The sequence below is a fragment of the Gigantopelta aegis genome, chromosome 9 (genome assembly GCF_016097555.1).
Source record: "Gigantopelta aegis isolate Gae_Host chromosome 9, Gae_host_genome, whole genome shotgun sequence".
Lineage (NCBI taxonomy): Eukaryota > Metazoa > Mollusca > Gastropoda > Neomphalida > Peltospiridae > Gigantopelta > Gigantopelta aegis.
The window spans coordinates 41818991-41843896 of NC_054707.1; the positions used below are offsets into that span (position 1 = coordinate 41818991).

Consider the following 24906-nt stretch of genomic DNA (forward strand, 5'->3'; position numbering starts at 1 on the left):
TATATGCACCATCCCATAGACAGGATAGCACATACCACAGCCTTTATACATCAGTTGTGGTGCACAGGCTGGAACTAGACACAACCCAATGGGTCCACCATGTGGGATCGATCAGTCGACCTACCATGAGCGAACGCTTTACCTCTGAGCTACGTCCCGCTCCATATACAAAAGAAGCCTTAAGTGGGGTTGGGGTTGTGCAGAGGGTCACACCTCCACCAATCGCATGCATACCATATTCTTCTCTCTCTCTCCCTATAACCATATAACCATAGATTAAAATATGTTGAGTGCGTCGTTATATAAATGACGTGTCTCTCTGTCTGTCTCTCTCTCTCTCTCTCTCTCTCTCTCTCTCTCTCTCTCTCTCTCTCTCTCTCTCTCTCTCTCTGTCTGTCTGTCTTTCCCTTCAGCGCGCGCCCTTGTGTATTCCACAATATAATTATAATATTTGATACATATTTTTTTTTCAAACAGGTTTTGTCACTTGAACTCCCCACCTGAATCCGCGCCTGCTTCATGTTTACAGATATTTTCTTAAATATAGGTCATACTACGAGTTGTGCGGATAGGACGATAGAACCGAACATTAGTTTGAAACGCACTATAGAATGATGCTTTTGATATGCAAATGACTATCCGCATTGTCTACGATATCTGAAGTAGGGGGCACAACCTACATTGGGATGTTACAACTTCTAAATTGTGTGGATGTGTGCGGGGTTGTTGTTTGTTTGGGAGTTTTTTTTTTTTTTTTTTTTTTTTTTGGGGGGGGGGGGGGGACGCACAAGCCATATGTTTACCGTTTAGCTTTATGTACATAGAGTTGGACAAAACATGTAAATGTTTGTCCTCATAGGGGGCTCAGGTCCCTTTGAACACCACCCCACTTCCCACGGGCCTGATACGTTGATAGTCTTAAATAATATTATCGCCTTCTGGTTGAAACATCCTTGATGCGCGCCTGCCAAGTAAGTTTTTCATCACGAAATAAAAGCAAATAATTAGATATGTTAAATCAACTTACGTGCATTTGGTCGCAGCTGCAGAAACATCTACCCGAGCGTAGGCTATTTCACATATGCACGTGCCCGTCAGTGCTATAGTAAAAAAGAAAATGATTTATGTTGAATCAAAACTGTAATGTGAACATAATCAACGCGCAGTGGAATACTACATGTAGATATTATATGATTATACACCACTTCCGGGTCTCGTTGTCGTGGTTTCTTTTGTTAAAAGTGTCCCAAGACCTAAACTGTAGAGATATTCACCGATACACCTAGTAAAGTGTGGTTATAACTTTTATAAATACCAGTTCAATTTAACATGATCAGAGTCTACATTCACCGTCTCATTGAATCATATGGTACGAATTTGTATTCTGTTTAAAAATTAATTTTAATCTTAAAAGACGTTAAATAACGGACATTTAAACAACTAACTAATATAACTAATGAAGTACAAACGTAATAACTAACATAAACATACCAACAGGATAATTCTACCTACTTAGATTAAATTTAACAAATTAAACTGGTAGCATTACCAAACGTAGGTGATTATACGTTTGAAAATAAGGACACCATGGTTAAATACAACATGTTCTATTTCATGGAAACACTTTGTTTCATACAGAGGAGTTATACAAGGCTCCAGTATGTTTAGGGAGACCTAAAATACTCCACCTGTGAAGGAAACTGCTTACGTATGATTGATATGTATCATATCGCCTGTGTCGTTACACCTTTAATAAATGCATTGAGGGGTCGACATATTGCCTTTTAGGCCGGGTTTGTTTTAAACTGGTCAATATCACCACAACCAGGCGATTTTTGTTTATCTGCCGTCACCACAGATATCCTCAAACAACAACCTAGGGGGTCTTATGGTTATATTATATATTATAATATAACATAACCATGGCACCCTAGACGTTGTTGGTAGGGGATAACTATGGTTTTTCCGTCGTGCCGGCAATTATTTTACATATAAAATACTCACACATTATTTTGAGTGAAATATATCTAGAACGGAATATTTGTAAAAGTTGTTCCACGACAGAATGATGTAAATAGTTATAAACCGCGACATTTATTATAATGTTTCTCTTTTTTACAAGTTTATTTATTGCCTTAAAGGGACATTTCTGAGCTTGCTGCAATTTTTAAGATCTTATCGATTAACAGAAACTTTTTAACGATTGTAATTATATACCAAATGTATATTTCTGCATAATATATTAGTGGGTGTATATTAAACGTGTTTCTGATCGTTCTAATATTCTGATCGTTCTAATATTTATACCAGGTTAAATTGCATATATTTGCTAAAATATTTTTTGTCGTACGTACGAAATCCAGTTTGGGCTTCTTACAAATATTAAGGCGAACTGAAACACTGAATATACAGACACTGATATTCTAAACAAGAAAATATATTTAATATGTAAGTTTAATCATAAAAATGTTATTAGTCGGAAACATCTTAGCAAACTCAGGAATGTCCCTTGAAGTTTTACAACTCATCAGCATACAAAATAAAACGTGTTTATATGCAATATGTACGGTATACTGGTGGGGAATGATTTTTCACATAATATGGTCAATGAAAAAAAACGCACAATACAAATAAAACTTTACAATCTAATTATTTATGAAATTATATAACCGAATTACATATTTTCCAAGGTTATTGAGTCCTTTAATATGTTCAGTAGTTGTCTTATATCATTATATCGGTGACAGTTCAATATAAAATGGAATTCATCTTCGAGTTCATTGGAGGTTTGTGGGGATTTTCTACATTTTTATATCTACCAAATTTTATATTTAACTTATGAGTGTATTTTTCAAATAGGTTTGTAACTTCAAACTTGCATTAGTTTAAAACATAATGACAAAGACTTTGATGTTTTTATTCTACTATAGCATTCCTGCATAAATACATTCCGTAATAGTTTTTTTTTTATTATGGTAAAAATATTATATCTAACTTTTCGAAATTTCATATATAATCTAAACAAATCTTACTGAGTTCTAGTCTGATATTCGTTAACTAACTATCTTCATATTGCTGTAGTTCTACATAAAGAGTACGTAAAATATTTTTTTTTAAATAAAATTATTTAACCTTTTTTTTTTTACTCTTAAATATAATTTACTTAGTTAATAATATAATTAAATTAATTGGATCATTGTTACTTGTTCTAAAACCCAAAATTACATTTTCTTTTGTAAAATTTATCGATATACCTGTTTTTTCAAGGATCCATTCTGTCAACCCTTTCCAAATGGGATTAATTTTACTACAGTCAAAAAATAAATGAATTAAAATTATTTAACCATTTTTTTTTTACTCTTAAATATAATTTACTTAGTTAATAATATAATTAAATTAATTGGATCATTGTTACTTGTTCTAAAACCCAAACTTACATTTTCTTTTGTAAAATTTATCGATATACCTGTTTTTTCAAGGATCCATTCTGTCAACCCTTTCCAAATGGGATTAATTTTACTACAGTCAAAAAATAAATGAATTAAAATTATTTAACCATTTTTTTTTTACTCTTAAATATAATTTACTTAGTTAATAATATAATTAAATTAATTGGATCATTGTTACTTGTTCTAAAACCCAAACTTACATTTTCTTTTGTAAAATTTATCGATATACCTGTTTTTTCAAGGATCCATTCTGTCAACCCTTTCCAAATGGGATTAATTTTACTACAGTCAAAAAATAAATGAATTAATGTTGATATTTCATCTTTACAAAAGGAACAAAGTGGAGACTCGATATATCCTATGGTATGTAAACAACGGTTATCTGGTAATATTCTGTGGATAATTATATATTAAAACCATCTTAATTCTGTGTTGTCCGTGCAGCGAAACGGCATTGCATTCATAAGTTTCCAATCGTATTCTTGATAATGACAGTTTAACTCAATTTCTCATTTTAAATTGTATGGGTTTTTTTTAAATTTTGATTCAAGCAATACATTATAATAATGTTTACTGCCTTTGCAGTTTATGTTGAGTTTAGAATTATTGTAAGGAAGAAAGGGGTTTTTTAGTTTTATTTTGAATTGTTTAATTTTATGTATCTTGCAATACCGCTTGACTGCACTAAAAATACTATAGTAATGTATAAAATTAATTTTAACATTATATATTGTAATAGATTGTTCATATATATACAATTTACCATTGTCGTCTATTAAGTCATTTATATACCTAACCCCTGCTTCATACCAGTTTTTATAAAATACTGATTTATTATTTATTTTAATGTCTTCATTATATTAAATAAATTGAGACTGTATGTCATTGTCACTACTGAGTTTGTTCTTACACATTTTGAGGTATGCACACCAAGCCAATAAAGTGTCTTTCCAGAAGTTATTTTTTACTGTTGGCACAATATGTTTTTTCAATATAATCTGGATCAAATTCCATTATATGGTCAAACTTATCAATCACGTTTAGTGTTAACAATTTCCATTTCAAATTAGAACTTATACATAATTTTTTGATCCAAGTAATCTTTTGTGCCATAATAAACATTTGGACATTGGGAACTTTAATACCTCCATCTCTAATACCCCTGCGCGTGCTGTAACCTCACCGTGGTGCAGGGGTGTAACATTCTCTTTGAGAATGGCCAATACAGCACAAATTGAAGTTTAGAGTAAAATTCGGTGTCCGTAAAATTCTGTGATATTTGTATTTGTATTTTTGGCACAGTTCTTTACACTGTTTTTGTTTAAACCTTGAATTTTTATATTGATGTTGATCATCACTTTATTTATTTGCATTACCATAGTTTGACACCCAATAGCCGATGTATTTTTCGTGCTGGGGTGTCGTTAAACATTCATTCATTCCATCTCTAATATTGTAATTCATTTGTACACGTTTGACCTTATCTGGTTTTCCTTTCCATATAAATTTTAAAAGTTTCTTTTGAAATTCTAGTATTAAATTAGTAGTCGGATTTAGAATGGCCGAAAATAAATGATTTAGTTTTGCCATAAATAAGGATTTTACAACCGTGTTTCTTCCTAATGGTGTTAAAGTTCTACTTGACCAAATATTCATTAAAAACTCAATAGCTTTCACTTTATCAGTATAATTAATTTTAACTATATTTTTTTAATCAACCTCAAACTTAATTCCCAATAAATTAAACTGGTCTGTCCAATCAAGTTTCCATTCTTTACATAATTTATAACGACTGCGGTTTTTTTTATCCTATCCAAATCAATTTAGTTTTCTCCACATTCACGTAAAATATAATTATTAGTTTACATAACTTTATCCAAAATTTAAACATTCTTAATTTCCTCATTATTGGCATCAGAAAGCGCCCTAATTCATTGTATATATATCATTACACGTCTCTTTATCTATTCCTGGTATCTTTTCACAGAATTTTACATGCAAAACACCATTTTCAACTGACGACCACATAAAAAAAAAATCATTTATACAAATATCAACCGTTGAGTGCTGGGGTGTCGTTAAACATTTATTCTATTCTATTCTATTCTATTCTATTCTATTCTATTCTATTCTATTCTGTTCTATTCTATGCTCTTCAACAGATGAGTGTCACAGTCAATTAATTTTTAAAGGGACATTCCTGAGTTTGCTGTATTGTAAGATGTTTCTGACTAATACAATATTTCTACGATTAAACTTACATATTAAATATATTTTCTTGTTTAGAATATTAGTGACTGTGCATTCAATGCATTTCTGATCACCTCCATAATTGTAAGAAGCCCAAACTGGATTTTGTCTTCAAATAATTTCGTACGTACGAAAAAATATTTTTTTAAGAAATAAAATGAAATTTAACCTAATACAAATATTAGAACGATCAGAAACACATTTAATATACACCCACTAATATTTTATGTTGTTTGGGTTGTTGTTTTTTTGTTTTTGTTTTTGTTTTTTGTTTTGTTTTACAACTCACAGGCGAGTTAACAAGAGAAATTTGAGAAACTTGCGATCAGCTATAACATTATGACCGATCAGCGGGATTTGTTTTTAGGAAATAAAATGAAATTTAATCTAATACAAATATTAGAACGATCAGAAACAAATTTAATATACACCCACTAATATTTTATGCAGAAAAAATATTTGATATGTAATTACAATCGATAAAAAGTCTCTGTTAGTCGATAACATCTTAAAACTTGCAGCAAACTTAGGAATGTCCGTCCCTTTAAATCGGTTATACATTGTTGATTGGGGTGTTTGGGTTGTTTTTTTATTTTTTGTTTTTTGTTTTGTTTTACGACTCACAGGCGAGTTAACAAGAGAAATGTGAGAAACTTGCGATCAGCTATAACATTATGACCGATCAGCGGGATTAGAAATAAAATGAAATTTAACCTAATACAAATATTAGAACGATCAGAAACACATTTTATATACACCCACTAATATTTTATGCAGAAAAAATATTTGATATGTAATTACAATCGATAAAAAGTCTCTGTTAGTCGATAACATCTTAAAAATTGCAGCAAACTTAGGAATGTCCGTCATTTTAAATCGGTTATACATTGTTGATTGAGGTTGTTTTTGTTTTTTTTGTTTTTTGTTTTTTACGATTCACATGCGAGTTAACAAGATAAATTTGAGAAACTTGCGATCAGCTATAACATCATGACCGATCAGCGGGATTTGTCGGCTGGCGTTGTCTGAGAATTGGACGAGCGCGATAAACTTTACTATATACTGCCTCGTACGAACCAATATTTAGAGCCGTCGGAGCAGGAGGGGCGCTTCCCCTCACCCACTTTTTAAAAGGTGTTTTATGTTTTCCCATATACTATCAAGTTCAATCATACTTAACCTACAATATCCATGAAGACACTGGGAACAAAATCAAACCTATTTGAACACAATCTATAATGTTATTATCACTGTGTAGATTCCGATAGTTTTTTACCCCATCACAACCAGTGCCATACGACTTGCATATCAAAGACCCCTGAAAGTATGGCGGCAACGGGTTTCCTCACGTAATATCTGTGGGTTCTATCCATAATGTCCGACGTCAATATAACCATAATAAATTGTGTCAAGTGGTGCATCGTCAATCATTTCTCCTCCTAACCGTCGTCAGAACTACTGCGGCGCATTTTATATCCATTTTACAATTTCAAATCTGACTGATGCGTTTTCAGTGGAGTTCAGTATATTTGTTATTAATGCATAAAGCACACATTTAGTTTTTTATATAAATCTCAGGGAACATTTTGCTCAGTATCAGAGATGGCTACACAATTAAAAATATTAAACAGTCATTGTTAATCAATTTTCAATTGACTAAAATTTAGAGATCGCTACACAATTAAAAATATTAAGTAGTTGCTAATCAATTTTCAGTTGACTAGAAATATCACTAATCAAGAGTTTGGAAACAAAATGTTCCGTGAATCCATGTTTTCACATTCACAAGAATTGTGAGCTATTTAACATGTAGAAATTGTGTTTAATGTCACTGCTGTAGATGTTTATATGTATGCATTATGTAATGAAGAACTGGAGATTGCAGCTTTAATATTAATTTGCCTAAAAATGGTTTCAGAAAATCAGTGACATAAATATTATTGTGTTTTCTAAATAATAATGATTGGGTTATAAACTCAAAAAAAAACAACTGATCACGGTCTGAAAATGGCTAATTTTACGATTCAGATTTACACACCCCCCCCCCCCCCCCCCCCCCCCACCGCTAAAAAAACAAACAAACAAACAACAACAACACACGTTTAAAGCCATACAGTATTGAAAGTTTCACTTGAGAGCATACGCCCGGACCCCCTAGACGTCTCGGGCGCTGATCACTGCCCCCCCCCCCCCCCCTCCCCACCCCTCTCTCACACACACAAACACTTAACCTGTGAGATCTAGTGCATTTGCTGTTATCACAATGAAAACGTTTTTGGTGTAAAATACTATGTAAAATAATCCTTAAAATAATTTTTAAATTGTTGTTTAAAAATGTCTAATTTTGCGATTCAGATGCCAAGGAAAGGCGTTTAATGACATCCAATTAAAAAAAATCACATCTAAATAAAAAACATTGTTGAGTTATATTACTAAACAAAATAATCCTTAACATTTTTATTTTTTAAATGTTTTTTTTTTTTTTTTTTTTTTTTTTTTTGGGGGGGGGGGGTGGTGGAAATAAATGGCTAATTTTGTGATTAAGATGGCAATAAATCGCATTTAAAGCCACCCAATCGTAGACGTCTCGAACCCTGATCACTGCCCCCTCCCCACTTAACCGGTGAGGCATAGTGCGTTTAAGGCCATCTAAATGAAAATATTCTTGGAGTAAAATACTAAAATAATCCTTAAAACTGTCTTTAAATTGTTATTTAAAAATGGCTGTTTTTGCGATTCAGATGCCAGAAAAAGATATTTAAAGCCATCCGTATTTTTTCACGGGGGAGCACTTAAAAACAATCGCTTCGACGGGCCTGAGATGTTTTAAAAAGACCGTGCGTCTGCGAAATGTATTTAATGACTTGGTAAATATTTTAAAGCGAAAGTGATTTACCGAATAGATGTTTACCAGCATTTCAAGGGAAAACACTTAACATGTTTGTTACCCCGTGTTATTACTGGGCCATTTGTATTGTTCATATATAACGAATATATTGTACCAGTACTAAAAGTTCAACTTTATAATAATAAGTTATGATTAAGAAACAAAACTTGGTTAAAATAAAATTGAGGTGCATGCGTCACAGGATCGTACCACCTCGTGGATCCATTCAGCTGATTGGATTTTTCTTGTTCAAACCAGTGCACCGCAATTGGACAAAGGCCGTGGCATGTGCTTCCCAGTATGTGGGAAAGTGCATATAAAAGATCCCTTTCTGCATTAGTAAAAATGTAGCGGGTTTCCTCTGATGACTACGAGTCAAATGTTTGACATCCAATAACCGATGATTAATTAATTAATGTGCTCCAGTTGTGTCGTTAAGCAAACCAAACTTTTATTTTTCATTGTTACCGGGCACTTTTGTATCAAGCAGCTATAATCCTCAACGCCGAACCCTGATATAATTGTTATAAACAGAATTAAACACTAAACATTAAAACTAAAAATTGCTGTTAGCACATACCACGGTCTTTAATATACATCTTATCAATTCAACTCATCATTCCATACACCTGGGAAACTTGTATTGCATGCAAGCGGATGCACTTTCCTATTAAAAGTGTACAATGCATTCTCTCTGGGTTAGGGCGGGACATAGCCTAGTGGTAAAGTGCTCGCCTGATGCGCGGTCGGTCTTGGTTCGATCTCTGTCAGTGGGCACATTAGGCAATTTCTCGTTACAGTAAGTACACCACGACTGGTATATCAAAGACTGCGGTGTGTGCCATCTTGTCTGTGGGATGGTGCATATAAAAGATCCCTAGTTACAAATGGGAAAATGTAGCGGGTTTCCTCTCTAAGACTATATGTCAGAATTACCAAATGTTCGATTCCAACAGCCGATGATTAAAGTGGCAGACCCTAGTTTTAACGCGAGAAAATGAACACTACGTTTGGTTATCTACAACCCTGCAACATATTTGGATAATGTTGAAATTGAGAGAAACAAGAGTCTGTGAAGTTCAATGGGGAAATTCCTTAAACAATAGACTAGACTTCGTCCCCATAACCGTTACTTCTCAGAAATAAGTGCGTTTTCAAAAATATGAAAAATGCATTTCATCGTATATCATCAATATGTTTTGATTGCCTTGCTAATTTAAACATCAATAATAAATTTCATTCTTACCAGTGCATGTGGGATTGATTCCGTCACGGTGATCCTTCGCCTCCGCCATCCTCGTGTGTCGAGTGTCACATCCAGCGTCAGTATCCGCTGCGGCCAGTAAACACTTGATGTAGGTGGTGTCGTCACTGAAAGGGCCAATATGAAGTTAAATTATGTCTACACTACCATTTGTTCAAAACTTCGGGTGATTCATAAAAAGGTTCCACTTTTAAAATGAATAAATAAATAAATAAAACGGGAAAATCGACCTAAATACCGAGAAACTATGCAACACAGCATATTGCAGTTTCATATTTATACAATACAAAAAAATACTGTCAACAATGATATACCATTGTAATCCTAATCAGGATCTACTGTATGTACTAAAACAGCCCTTGCTTACTCTTCTACAACAGCCCTTGCTTATTTTAAACATGATAAAAACAAAAAGAAGAAGCAACAAACAAACAGGCGCAAAGACAGAAAACTTGAAAGCAACATACGATTACAGTGTACTACGTCTCAAATTAGCGTGCAAAATTCCCTTTGCCATTCTCTAAAGATTGTCCAACACTACTTTTCAACTAATAAATATACATAACTACATGGCAGTTGTTTTACCATGTTCTTTATTGCAAGAGTTTATAGTGCGTAAACATAGTATGCCATGAAATCGCGTAGCGGTCGAATGGTATAAATCGTGGGCGCTATAAACGAGAGCAATGAATAACATGCGAAAACAACTGGTATGTGGTTTAGTATTTATTAAATATAACCTTTGTGTTTATGATTAACAAACGTTTAATTAAATAACACAACTTAGTTGTTCAAGCCTGACTAGGGACATGATTACGCGTGCGAAATTGTGTACGTGTATTACACATATATCCAATAAAATATGTTTTTATTGCATGGCCAGTATGGACTTACTACTGAAGTACAATTAAATGGGTATATATTAAATTAAATAATTTGGTTTTATTTTTAATGGAAAATAACGTTTACAATCATTGCACAAGTTAACAAAATGTTGACGGAAAGACGTTTTTATGCAACTTTGACACTACGACTATGTTGCTAACTCATGTTTTAATTTACACACTAAATCCACCAGTGTTTTTAGCAGTATTTAGGGCTATATCTAGCCTAAATAAACTAGCGAGTAGGGCGTGTTTGTGTGTGAACTGAATCGGGATTACAGTGAAAATAAATCCAGTTAAGCAAAAACAATGCTGACTAGTGGCAACATACATCAAATCCACATAACCATTAGACAACAGGGCTCATGCGAGTGAGCGAAGTGATCCTAAAACATCAAATATCGCTTTGACCAGCTTTGTCAGTCACTTGAGGGCGAAATCTGTGTCGCCTTTTAAAAATAGTGGCCACTTGCATTGTACACAATCACAGATGAATGGTGAAGAAATTGAGGAACACCTATTCATAGACAATAAATTGCGTGCCCCTTCCGCCTGTTACCGGCTACGGTCGGACTGCTGGTAATCCCTTGCACCTGCCAGTTCATGCGGTCCCCCTCCTACCCACCCCACACCTTTCCTGTCCTGGACGGAGGAGCCGGCCGAGGCCGGCACCTGTGCCCAGGACAGCCGTGCGCTACAACAGCTTGCTCTGAATGTGCACGTTAAACAATCCATTCTATTCCATTCGACGTGTCACTGGCGCCACAAACTCATGCGACTACTGACTCTTGAAGCTATAACTTTAATTCTATTGTCAGGCGTATGAGCTGGATATTGTACAAGGGAAGGGATCTAAACTTGCGAGCAATTTGTTTTACGGAGGTTGAGTCATGTTTCACCGGGAAATACACTGTACACTAATATTCGTTTGGAGCAGCAGACTTCGATGTGAACACAAAATGCGGGGAGTGATTAACTAGTTTCTCATCACAAATAAATTCAAACAAAGATATCAAAATTATAAAATACAGGAAAACCTGTCCTAGCGGCCTCCTGTAATCAGCGGTCTCTCTACTGTAAGCGGCCACCTTTTCTCTACTAAAATAGTTTTAATGTAAATGCAGTCCTGAATCTCTAAAATGCTAGCGTTATAAGCGGCCACTGTAAATTTTATTTTTGAAAATGTTATTTTTAATAAATAAAATGCGACAAGACAGGTTTGCTTGTATTGGTTTAATATAACTTCTTTTTGCATATGTTTTTTTCAGATTAAAAATTCAACTGGCACAGTTAATTTGTTTGTTTGCTTTTAAGTAGGACGCCAGCATTATTCCAATACCAAATTCCGTTATTAAAAATAACATGGCAAATTACCATAATCTTATGAAATGGGGGCGGGATTTAGCTCAGTCGGTTGTGTGCTCGCTTGAGATGCTTGCTTCGTTAAATCGAACCACCTCGGTGGATCCATTCAACTGAATGGGTTTTTCTCGTTCCAACCAGTGCACCACAACTGGTCAAATGACGTTATATGTGTGTTTCTGTCTGTGGGAAAGTGCACATAAAATATCCAATGCTACATTAGGAAAAATGTAGCGGATATCCTTTGATGACTACGAGTCCGAATTACTCAATGTTTGACATCCAATAGCCGATGATTAATTAATCAATGTACTCTAGTGGTTTCCTTAAACAAACCAAACAAACTTTATGATATGGCATTTTAATGGGGGATCAGAATTTGTTTTATTTAAAAAATATTTAACGAGCTTACTATAATGTTGCATAATGGACCAAATGTATTTATTTGTTCTAAATTTTAAGATTATACTTTGAGCAACAACTTACACGCTACAAACCGTGCATGCGTTCGAAATTCACACCTTGGTTTATAGGAGGACATGTTACAAATTGTTATCTGCTTTAGACAGACACACGTAGGATCTGCCATAATTGTGTGAACGATTCCTTATCAAGTCTTCACTTACATTTTGAAGTAACAATAATTACTTATGCTGGGTATTTTAGAGGAAATTTTTCATGTGGTAAATTTATTTAAACATTTACCATGTTTTGTAAAGGTGACAAACCTACCGACTGACTGGTTGACTGATGGATTATACAACACAAACAGTAACAATACTCACGCGCATGTCTTGTCAGAATTATACCATGCAATTTTACATTCTTCACAGGTTGTTGCGCCGACATACGGTATTAGAACACCAACTGCAAAGAAAGAAAATATTATATTTATGAATATATTGAACCTGTGCGTGTAAATACGAACAGCCACGGCGTTTGTTTGGTGCTAGTTCCCATATTAAATACCCGAAGTGCTTGTGTGTGCTCTTTACCTCAGCCAAATGCATGGGGCCTACAAGTTACGCTGTCGATCCCGCTTTCGTGCATGAAGCAGTGGACATAAAAATGCAGTATATGGTATTACATTATACAGCTATGTGTAAAAACATTATAAATACATTCCGTGATATAACAAAGTAGAGATATATTGTCAAATATAATTATTCAGAATATTTCAGTTACAACTGTGTACTTTACAATTCTTGATATTACAATATATAAATATAAATATTTAGTGTGTAATTAGATGTAAAAATACAGTAATGTAATGCGATTTAAAATAGTTCAAGTATAATTGTATGTTTGCCTTCAGTTTCATTAACTGGTTAAAGTATGGTAATTGTGGTTGGTGTTGGGCATTGTTGTTATTATGGGCGTTTAAATACTTGAAAAATTATATTCATGAATTTAGCTAATTTTTAGTGTGCTTATTCTTGTACCGCTCATAAGTTCTCGAAATTTATATATATTTGGTCGGATATAATAGTATGGACGTAAACATTCTTTCCAGGTATTATTGAAAATACTACATACAAATAAATAATGAAATTCGTCTCCTGTATCGTTTTCATCGCAAATAGTACATAGTCTATCTTCCAATAGAGCTGTATTCCAACGACCAGTCTCAACAGATAAATAATGGTTAGTAGTCCTACATTTGATCAAAACGGTCCATATTTTTTCAGGAATAATATTACGATAATTTTTTTAATTTAGTTCCTCTTTGAAAAGTTCGTAGGTTTTACCTCTCGATGACTCTGAAATATGATTTTTTCATGTTTTTAAATACTGGTCGTTTTGTTTTATGCTAATTTGTTCTAATAGCCATTTTACAGATAGAAAGGTTTGTGATAGTCATATTCTTAGATGCTCTAAAATATTTTTAACAGTATGAATCCAGTTATAGTTAGTTCCATTGCTAATATGGTCTCATCATTGATTTATGTAATAATAGAGATAGCTTAAATTGTTTCCCTGAGATAATTCGTGCCCAATAACAAATTAATCTGTTGTGGCTATAACAAATACTTTGGGGTTTCGATTGGTGCATGTCATATTCGAAACATTACTAAATACAGTGTCATTGCTCTGCATAAGCGCGTTCCTCGTGTAACGAGTTTCAGTAAGCTGTGTCTGGGGGGGGGGGGGGGGGGGGGGGGGGGCACGGGGGCCATGCCCCTCAATCAAATCTTTGTTTTTGTTTTTAACTGTATTATTATTTTTTTTAATCATACATACATGGGTGGGTTGGCCCATCAGTGTGTACAGCTCATTCTGTCCAAAACGATATTGGACTAGTCACATACGCGAACTGTGACTTATTTCGAAAAACAAAAATGAGAAAAGAGCATTGATAGACATCATGCACTCGAAAACACTGGGGTAGGTTGTATTTTAAATTGGAGGGGGGGGGGGGGGGGCAACCGATATAGCTGGGGGTACACGATGTATGTATGTATGGTTTTATAACATTTAATACAGTTTTTAAAAAACGGGTTTAATTGGGAATGGTGGCATTCCCCCGTAACACCCCCTCCTCCCACCTCGGTATGCTACTGCTCAAAGAAATGATTGATTTGTTTTCGGCTTGAAGCGAACGCCTTCATTTAGGGGAAGCTTGGGAGAGTTGGGCCACAGGGAGAGTTGAGCCACCCCTAATATCATTGTCATAGCTCGTTGTTTGAGACAGGTGCTGCCATCTATTTGAAGCACTAAGCATTATCTTTCTATTGATATAAGGGACTTGAATTTCCAGGCTCTTGTCCATATATTGTGGACAAAAATACATTTTTCGCACAAATGACACAATTTTTACTCCAAGGTAAGCATTTTTATATCTCTTAAACAGTATATAGAACACTGTTCTAGTGTATTCTGCGTGATAGCTGTGACAGTCTTCTTCCATCAAGGCATTTTTGAAATCCATGTGATCACCGCCCAAGATAAAAATTTGGTTGAAATTAAAAATGGTGAGACTTGGGAGAGTTGGGACAGTCCAGGGTGGGAGGGTTGGGCAATGGCCCAACTCTCCCCGCATGGTGTCCCAACTCTCCCATTATTTACATTTGATGAATAATCCTTTCTCTAAAGCTTATTAATTTGACTACATGCTGTTAAGGATTATTATTAACAGATAGTGTGTGGGAGAATTATTGTGGGCCTAGATCAAAGTACTGCATATTATACTGAAATGTTTCTTCAAGTTTGCTTTAGTGATGTCAGTATTTTTTTTTCAGATGCCACGAAAATATAAAAGAATATCCAATAGAGGGGCACCAGAGGACGTTCTACATAGAGCAAGTGAACAAGTAAAGGGAGGAAGTAGCATCCGTGCAGCTGCTAATGACTTTAATATTGCAAAGAATGACCCTCACGAGATACATGGATAAGTGTAATGCACAAACTGGACAGCATGATGAACGAAATGAAGCTTTTGGCTATGAAAAATGTCGACTGACAAACATGATTTTTTCTGCAGTGATGGAAGATGACTTGGCGACACATATCAAGACTTTAGCGGAACAATTTCACGGACTTAGTAGGAATAAATGTCGCTCACTGATTTTGAAATGCTATGAGAAACAATGTGACGGTGCCTAATTCGTGGAAAGAAAATGGAATGACTGGTGAACACTTTTGGATATCATTTAAAGAAAGAAATCATCTTGCAATCCGAACACCAGAGGCAACATCTCTCGCCAGGGCAAGTGCCTTCAATCGTTATAACGTTGGCAAATTTTATGATAACCTCGGACAAGTTATGGACCTGCACAAATTTGAATGTCATGATATCTACAACTGCGACGAGACGGGGTGTACTACAGTTTCGCCGCCTGAAAAACATTGTGGCTAAACAAGGAGGTTGTTAAACAAGTGGGGTCAATCACCTCTGCAGAAAAGGGGCAACTTGTCACCGCCGTGTACACCATTAACGCGGCAGGTAGCGTCGTTCCACCAATGCTTATTTTCCCACGGAAAAAACGTCCGAGATTATTTCACCAAAAATGGTCCCCCGGGTGTATTGGAGGTGCAAATCCAAGTGGATGGATCAATGAAGAGCTATTCTTGGGTTATCTGAAACATTTCATACGCCATACAAGATGCAGCAAGGAGAAGAAAGTTTTGCTGATCTTAGATAATCACGAGACTCATATCTCTCTTGCAGTCATCGACTTGGCTAAAGAAAATGGTGGTAATATTATTAACAATACCACCACACACTAGTCACAAGTTACAACCTCTGGATGTGAGCTGTTTTAAAACCTTTCAAGACGGCATATGCTCGAGCTGTTGAAAATTGGATGCGTTCAAATCCAGGAAAAACAATTACGATCTATGAAATCCCTGAATTCACTTCTCATGCTCAGTTGCATGGTCTTACTGCCAAAAACATTATTTCTGCGTTTCAAAGTACAGGAATTACCCCTACAACCGGGATGTGTTCAGTGAAACCGACTTTGCGCCAGCCACAGTAACTAATAGAGATCTTCCAGAGGAATTAGATGGAAATGTTGAACTGCTAGTTCCTTCTGAACAAACCACTGAAACCCCCAAGGCAGGTTCAAGTACTACAGAACCACCAGCTGTCCAGCCAGGTCCACGTACTACAGAACCACTAGTTGTCCAGCCAGGTCCAACTACTACAGAACCACCAGCTGTCCAGCCAGGTTCAAGTACTACAGAACCACCAGCTGTCCAGCCAGGTTCAAGTACTACAGAACCACCAGCTGTCCAGCCAGGTCCACGTACTACAGAACCACTAGTTGTCCAGCCAGGTCCAACTACTACAGAACCACCAGCTGTCCAGCCAGGTTCAAGTACTACAGAACCACCAGCTGTCCAGCCAGGTTCAAGTACTACAGAACCACCAGCTGTCCAGCCAGGTCCACGTACTACAGAACCACTAGTTGTCCAGCCAGGTCCAACTACTACAGAACCACCAGCTGTCCAGCCAGGTTCAAGTACTACAGAACCACCAGCTGTCCCAGCCAGGTCCACGTACTACAGAACCACTAGTTGTCCAGCCAGGTCCAAACTACTACAGAACCACCAGCTGTCCAGCCAGGTTCAAGTACTACAGAACCACCAGCTGTCCAGCCAGGTTCAAGTACTACAGAACCACCCAGCTGTCCAGCCAGGTCCACGTACTACAGAACCACTAGTTGTCCAGCCAGGTCCAACTACTACAGAACCACCAGCTGTCCAGCCAGGTCCACATACTACAGAACCACCAGCTGCCCAGCCAGGTCCACGTACTACAGAACCACTAGTTGTCCAGCCAGGTCCAAGTACTACAGAACCACCAGCTGCCAAACCAGGTCCAAGTTCCCTAGGAAACACCAGCTTCCCAACCAGGGCCAAGTAACACTTATGTATCACCTGCTGATATTGTTCCACTGCCAAAAGCTGGGCCACGAAAAGTCACAACAGAGGTCGCAAAAGAGGGGATACAAAAATTTTAACCAATACCCAGTACGCAATAGTATAGCTGAGGCACTAGCTGCCAGTCCAAACTAACAAACGGAAGGCCAAACAACCAGTCAAACCCAAAGCAAGAAAGAGTTGTTTAAAAGTAAAGCAAAAAAATGCCAAACTCCATCAACTTCATCAGAGGAAAGTGGTTCTGATGATGTGAAATTCACAGAAAGTGGTGATAGCGATGTTGATGACCTAGATTGTGAAATTATTGAAGGTGATTTTGCAGTTGTAAAATTTGAGTCTGCCAAATCACGTATTGTGCATTATATAGCACGGATTGATGTCATTGATGGGGATGAGTGTGAAGGGGTTTTCCTAAACGAGAATTCAGTCGTCAGCAGACGACACCTACATTTTGCATCAACAACAATGATAATGCATCATTTCCTAAGAATGACATCATCAAGAAGCTTCCTGCGCCTAAACAGCTTGGTGGCACAGCTCGTCGAGCAGGAAAATTTTCATTTCCTTGTGACTTCACACTATGGGATTTCCACTCATCCCTTTATTAAAACATCAATAAACCTACCACCACTTTCTGTGAATTTCACATCATCAGTATTATTTTTCTCCGATTGTTACACTGAAAAGTACTTTTTCTGACCAAGCTATCAGTGACATCATTAAAACATTATTGAACTTGAATATTTTACCGATTTAAGTTGATTCGTCCTAGTGGAGTGCTACTGGACCAATTGTACCTACTCGTAGTCATGGGATTGACTATGATTCTCAATATTGTTTTTAAGCTTCTGTTTGGGATCTGAACGATACTTTTCTAGTTACATGCTGTTTTAAAGGGTCATTTTTATAAGTTTGGAAATAAATTGAGACCATTTTCCTTCACTGGATAGTTGTTTTATTCTGTACATTTTCTGTCCCAAGTCTCCCTTTTGTGGCCCAACTCTCCTTGAACATGGCCCAACTCTCACCACCCCCAGGGAGAGTTGGGCCAAAATGACACCTTTTGAAAATCACCTTCACCTTCTACAGGTTGGCCTGCATACGGAACCAGCTAGTACATATATGTATTTTAATATCTGTACATGTCATAATCACATTAAGCAATTATCGGCCATGAATAGGAAGATTGCAATATGTTAAAATGTGAAAAGTGGCCCAACTCTCCCAAGCTTCCCCTACGTAAACGAAATTTCTGGTATGATTCGGTGATCTATTTCTAAAAGTGTTAATTAATTTACCTGAAGTTCCGTATTTTACTGGCAACAGACCTTGTACACAGTACAACATTAGACTGACTAGTCAATTATCGGTAGACTACGTCTGCGACTAGATGACTTGACATTTTGTTAGTCGGCTTTAGCCCTAATCGGTTTTTTTTAAATTATTATTTACATATGATTAATAACAATGCTAAGATTTCATGAAATGTACGAGAGCATTTCAGCATTTGGAAAATAGAGTACGAGGACAGTATTTAAATTAAAGGCAATTTATGTCACGTACAAGTAATTATAAAAATCATAGAAACAAACATGTGATGCATTTTACAATATTATACTAAACAGAAGAAGTGAATGACATGGACTATCCCCCGATGAAAAAAGTACCAAATAAAGAAATACACAAACAAACCACACAAAAAAGAGAGAAGAAAATAGCATTACAAAAACCTCAAGACAATATATGTTTTTTAAAGTTTTAACATTATACACCATAGTCCTACTCACAGCTGATGTAGATGGCAACAGCAAAGAGCTTCATGGTGTCAGCGGTGCGGTCTTAGTGCGGGAATACTAGGCACTCGTTGAGAGGGAAGACTCTGCGGTCCGTGTGCGGGGTTAGTCCCCGTATGCTATATGTTATATGCTATGGTTGCTATAGCAGGCAAAACAAAACAAAACATCTCCAGGCATATACTATGTTATACTGACATAAATCACGCTGCATAAGAGTGGAATGTTTTTCCACAAGGTGGTAAAAATGTATTGGAAGTTACGAATCACGTGACGGGTTTCAACCTACGAATATGCATTATTTCTTGAAAGCCAGCTGTACCCTGCGTTACTAAAGCTTAACCGAACGCTCACTGGCCTAATTTTTGTCCTTAACATTAAATGAAGCATATAGCGATGTCGTTTGCGAACGTGACACAGCCTAAAAACTAGACGTAGCCCAGGTGTCAGTCGGAAGCTCTGGTTATATTACGTCAACCTGATGTACATTGCATACAGTGACTGGGTGCAGTGATGCAAGTACACGGTCTCGCTGCGAAAGAAATTAAGACAGAAAAGAAGTAATTTTAGCGACACTTCAGTACATTTTAAATTATTACTATTTAGCGTCTAATATATAGTTATTTTGATGAAAGAGATGAAATCCGCTTCCTCCACAAAGGCTACTACTGCTAAAACAAAACACAAAATGGTCTTTTATACGCACATTGCCATATGTAGGACAGTATATACCATGGTATTTGATGTACCAGCCGCAGAGCAGTAGATGGGATCGGTAGAGGGTGGAGATCCCGAATGGTCATGCTAAATCGCGTAATGTAAAACTAAAGTATGACAGAACATTGTAAAATACTTTTAGTGTTGTTAAAAACAAACATTCATATCTGGCAGAATGAAACGGTAGCTGAAGACAAAACAATGCTATGCTAGATGTACGTCGAGATAGGTAACATAAGACCACGCGAGACCAATGCCGGTTTTTTTTGTAGATTTCTACACACCGTTTCACTCTTTAATCTTTATAAGAAAGAAACTTAGACCAATCACTGTGCATATCAATATACTCCACACAATTGGCATTGTAATCATTCTGATGTGTGTGATTATATACCTCATATTCTTACACACCCGTTGGTAAGAACATCATTCGTTATTTTCAGTTTTAAAGACATACGACTGGCTGCTTGTAGGTCAGAACCAGGTTGCCAGTCACAAACCATACCAGAGAAAACATGAATTATTTACAATGACTGCATGCCTCAATAGCTCAGAAGTTATCGTGGCAAGTCGAATCCCAGCAACGACATGGGACAATTTGTGAGGCCAGAAAGGATTTAATTATCCCCTGCGCCAGTGCGTTAATATCTATGTATGTAATAGTCAACCTCAACATACATACAATATGTAGATATTCATACATCAATACATACATGCATATACATATACAGGTCTGCCCACTGTTTCATGCACGTAAGCGGGATCGACCGCGTAGATTGTAGGCCCCATGCATAGGGCTGAGTTAAAGAACTTCCTTTTTATGAAAGCTTCGATAGCTCAGAGCGTGTCGTGGTTAGTCTTGCATTTTGCGGGCGAATTGGTGCCACAGGTTCGAGTCCCAGCAACGGCATGGGACAATTTGTGAGGCCAGAAAGGATATAATTATCCCCTGCGCCAGTGCGTTAATATCTATGTATGTAATAGTCAACCTCGACATACATACAATATATAGATATTCATACATCAATACATACTAGCCAGTGCCAGGTCTGCCCACTGTTTCATGCACGTAAGCGGGATCGACCGCGTAGATTGTAGGCCCCATGCATATGGTTGAGTTAAAGAACTTCCTTTTGATGGAAGCTTCGATAGCTCAGAGCGTATCGTGGTTAGTCTTACAATTTGCGGGCGAATCGGTGCCACAGGTTCGAGTCCCAGCAACGGCATGGGACAATTTGTGAGGCCAGAAAGGATTTAATTATCCCCTGTGCCAGTGCGTTAATATCTATGTATGTAACAGTCAACCTCGACATACATACAATATATAGATATCCAAACATCAATACATACATACATACATATACATATACATATACATATACATATACATATATAAATATATATATATACTAGTGGGGTTTTCACATCCCTTTGCACAGTGTTTTAATTTTTTGTGGGGTCTTTTTTGTTTGTTTTGTTTTATTTTGATATTGTTTTTGTGGGTTTATTATTATCATTATTATTATTATTATTATTATTATTAATTCACTAAAGCATTCGTTACTCTTTGGACGAAAACATCAATGTGTCACTTATCTGCTAACTGTTTATTATATTTATTATACGCGGATGGTTTAATATTACTGTGAGAAATACACGGAAGCAGGGGAAAGTGTTTTTATATCGATGTTCTGTGATTCTGGATGCTTAGTCAGGTATCTTAATGACTAAATTTGTAAGCCCTTAATATTGCGTTTAAGGGTGTCGGATATTTATGCTTGACGGAAGTTAGCTGTCGGTTGAGCGCTCGCCTGAGGTGCTTGCATCGCAGGATCGAACCACCTCAGTGGATTTGTTATCGTTCCAACCAGTGCACCACAACTGGTAAAATATTGTGGTATGTGCTTTCCTGTCTGTGGGAAAGTGCATATAAAAGATCCCTTGCTGCATTAGCAAAATGTACCGGGTTTCCTCTGTCGACTACGAGTCAGAATTTCCAAATGTTTGACATCCAATAGCCGATGATTAATTGATCAATGTGCCCCAGTGGTGTCGTTAAACATTTTTTCATTTTAGATTGAACCCACAAATCCCTGGATAGCATTCTAATAGTATTAGACCTGTATGCCAACGTATCTGGATTAAAAATAAACCACTTAAAATAAAAAAAAGCATCTGGATAGGAAGTAAAAACATATTCAAAGGATGTTTTCTATCATCCAAAATGGAAGTTAGAATGGGGTGCAGAAACTGTTTCTTCATTAGGAGTACAATTTTCAGTTAATAATGAAGCAATTATTCAAACTAACTTTGAACCGATGTTAAAGGTGATGATTTTTTTAAATGGTTCACTAAAAAAATAACTCCATTGTGTCGCATCGTTGTTATCAAAACCTTAATACGTTCAAAAACAACGCATTACCAAGTGTACCAAATCAAGTAACAAAACAGAAAGAAACGCTTGATAATAATGACGATTTAACGAGCATAAACATTTGGTACAATAGTACAATTTTAAAAGACATTTTATTTATAAGAAGTATTTGAAAAAACCCATAATATTTATTCAAGATGTAACAGAATAAAATGGGACATTAATGGACTGCAATCCGTTCATAACAAAATACACACATGTACCAAGTGCAATTCAATTTCTTAGAATATGCTTCTTTAATAAGAGCAATTAAATTATGTATTAGTAAAAAAATAAAAATAAATCAAACAACCAACATTTTAACACTATTTCTGACCCGATTCTTCGTTTTAAAACAAAAATATTTTTAAAACATATGAACCTAAATAAGCAAATATATACCATATTAAATCGAACTACAACAGTTCCTACGTATAAAAAAGAAAGAAAAAAAGATATTGCAGTATTGGGGTTTGACTTGACTTCACAATTATGGGGAAAGTAGTATGTTCTACCATTCAAACTACTAAAGACCCATCTTTATTATGGTTTCAATATAAAATTGCACAGAGGATAACAGCTGCAAATACAAAGACCCCAACCGTGACCTTGCTTATGTTCCTGGAGACAGTAAACAATTATTTAAAAAATCGTCCAAGTAACATTTTTAGTTGTCACGGTGTTGACTTATGTGTTCTAATTGTAGAATTATAAGCATTCCCAGTTGCCTAGGAACATTTTTGTTTCAGAATAGAACTACTGATAACTTGGGCATCCAGTTAGACCTTAGGCTATGCGCCTAGTTAGACCCCGTCATGCGTGCAATTAAATATCTAGTTGGACCAATGTCCTCCAGGGACTATTGTTTCTTTTTTTAAAAAGAACGCATTTTTGTTTGAAATATAATATTATAATTATTTATTTTTATATAAAACCAGCATCGCAATACTGAGTTACAGATATAGTCTAGGAATATTAGGATTTTATTCATCTGTTTAACACACACACGCACACACTCACATACTTTCATTTATATTTAACATTCAGTCTTAAAGGAAGGACGGATGGAAGGACATGTTTTATTTAACGACGCACTCAGCACATTTTATTTACGGTTATATGGCGTCAGACATATGGTTAAGGACCACACAGATACTGAGAGAGGAAACCCGCTGTCGACACTTCATGGGCTACTCTTTTCAATTAGCAGCAAGGGATCGTTTATATGCATCATCCCACAGACAGAACAGTACATACCACGGCCTTTGTTACACCAGTTATAGAGCACTGGCTGGAACGAAAAATAGCTCAATCGGCCCATCGACGCGCATCTGGTGAGCGCTGTACCACTGAGCTACGTCCCGCCCATTTTTAAAGGACGCTTTGTAATGTTATATAGAATGACATAGTATTCACGATTATCAAAAAATATGAAGAAAAACAAACACGAAATAATAAGAGCAACGACTAATTTAATTTACAAAATGCACGCACTAACGCTACCTGAGGGTTCCTATTTTTAAAAGTTATTAACTGCGCATGACTTCATGATATACCTTAGTCATGTCTCAGAAAGGGGTCTAACTTTTCATTGACATGTACTCGACTGTTAAGTTGCCGCGAATAGCAAACAAATAACGATTTGAATAGAAATTTGAGTTGATTGGCCAACGCGGTGTCCTGTGTTTTTACGCCTCCCTGTTCCCAAGAAAACGAAACTTAATACTCGTTTATAAAACATTTAATGCTTTATATAATGTAGTCACGATCGAGTAATTTATGAATAAATATTATTTTAAATAATAGATTTCAGCAACCAAAATACCCCGGGTTATCGCTAAGGTCGAGCTCCGGATCAATGCTTGTAATTGTGAAAACACAACAGGGCTCGCTTGAGAACCGAATGAGATGCTATAAGAAATACAACTTTATTCAGAAACAGATCGAGTCAAATCCTGTCGCGTTATAATTAAACAATGGTGTCCACGTGTGATTAATGACACCACGTACTGGTTCAAACATGCTGTGTACGTTGTGCAATACCCTTCAAAGTCTAGATTAAAACACAGGTAATACGACTGCACCGAGTGCAATACAACTGCACCCCGACTGCAGTATGGAGACAATACAAACAAAATTAATTTACCAACTGTTTTCCGTGTTGGTACTGGATATTGTATTTGATTACCATTAACACGGAAGACTGACCCTCTCAAAGACAATGTGTAAATGTACACACATTTTGCACAGATGTGACTTTTACTTGTAGAAATTTGGGGAAAAGTAATTACGCTTGCTCTATTTGTATAATATATGGCATTTCTCTCACTAGATAAAAGACGTACAATTACGTATAATAGAACTCGTCTCCAACATCCGTATTGTATAAATCTGAACGACAAAACCATATTTAAAAAAAAAGAAGTTTGTTTTGTTCAACTACCCCACTAGAGCACATCGATTAATTAATTAATCATCGGCCATTGGATGTCAGACATTTGG

General features: G+C 36.1%; 1 protein-coding gene across 4 annotated transcripts in view; it reads right to left on the reverse strand.

The window, feature by feature from the left end:
- LOC121381131 overlaps nucleotides 1-24906 on the reverse strand; it is a 217930-nt gene that overhangs the window by 26345 nt on the left and 166679 nt on the right. The window contains exons 1-4 of one of the 4 annotated variants that reach the window (XM_041510273.1): nucleotides 19269-19453; nucleotides 12882-12963; nucleotides 9833-9957; nucleotides 1028-1100 (exon numbers count right to left, since the gene is read on the reverse strand). The exons of the other annotated variants lie outside the window; for them this stretch is intronic. Of the exons in view, the coding sequence (XP_041366207.1) occupies nucleotides 1028-1100; nucleotides 9833-9957; nucleotides 12882-12963; nucleotides 19269-19302 (314 nt within the window). The 5' untranslated portion in view covers nucleotides 19303-19453. Of the gene's footprint in view, nucleotides 1-1027; nucleotides 1101-9832; nucleotides 9958-12881; nucleotides 12964-19268; nucleotides 19454-24906 lie in introns of those variants that run through there. 4 annotated transcript variants of the gene reach the window in all.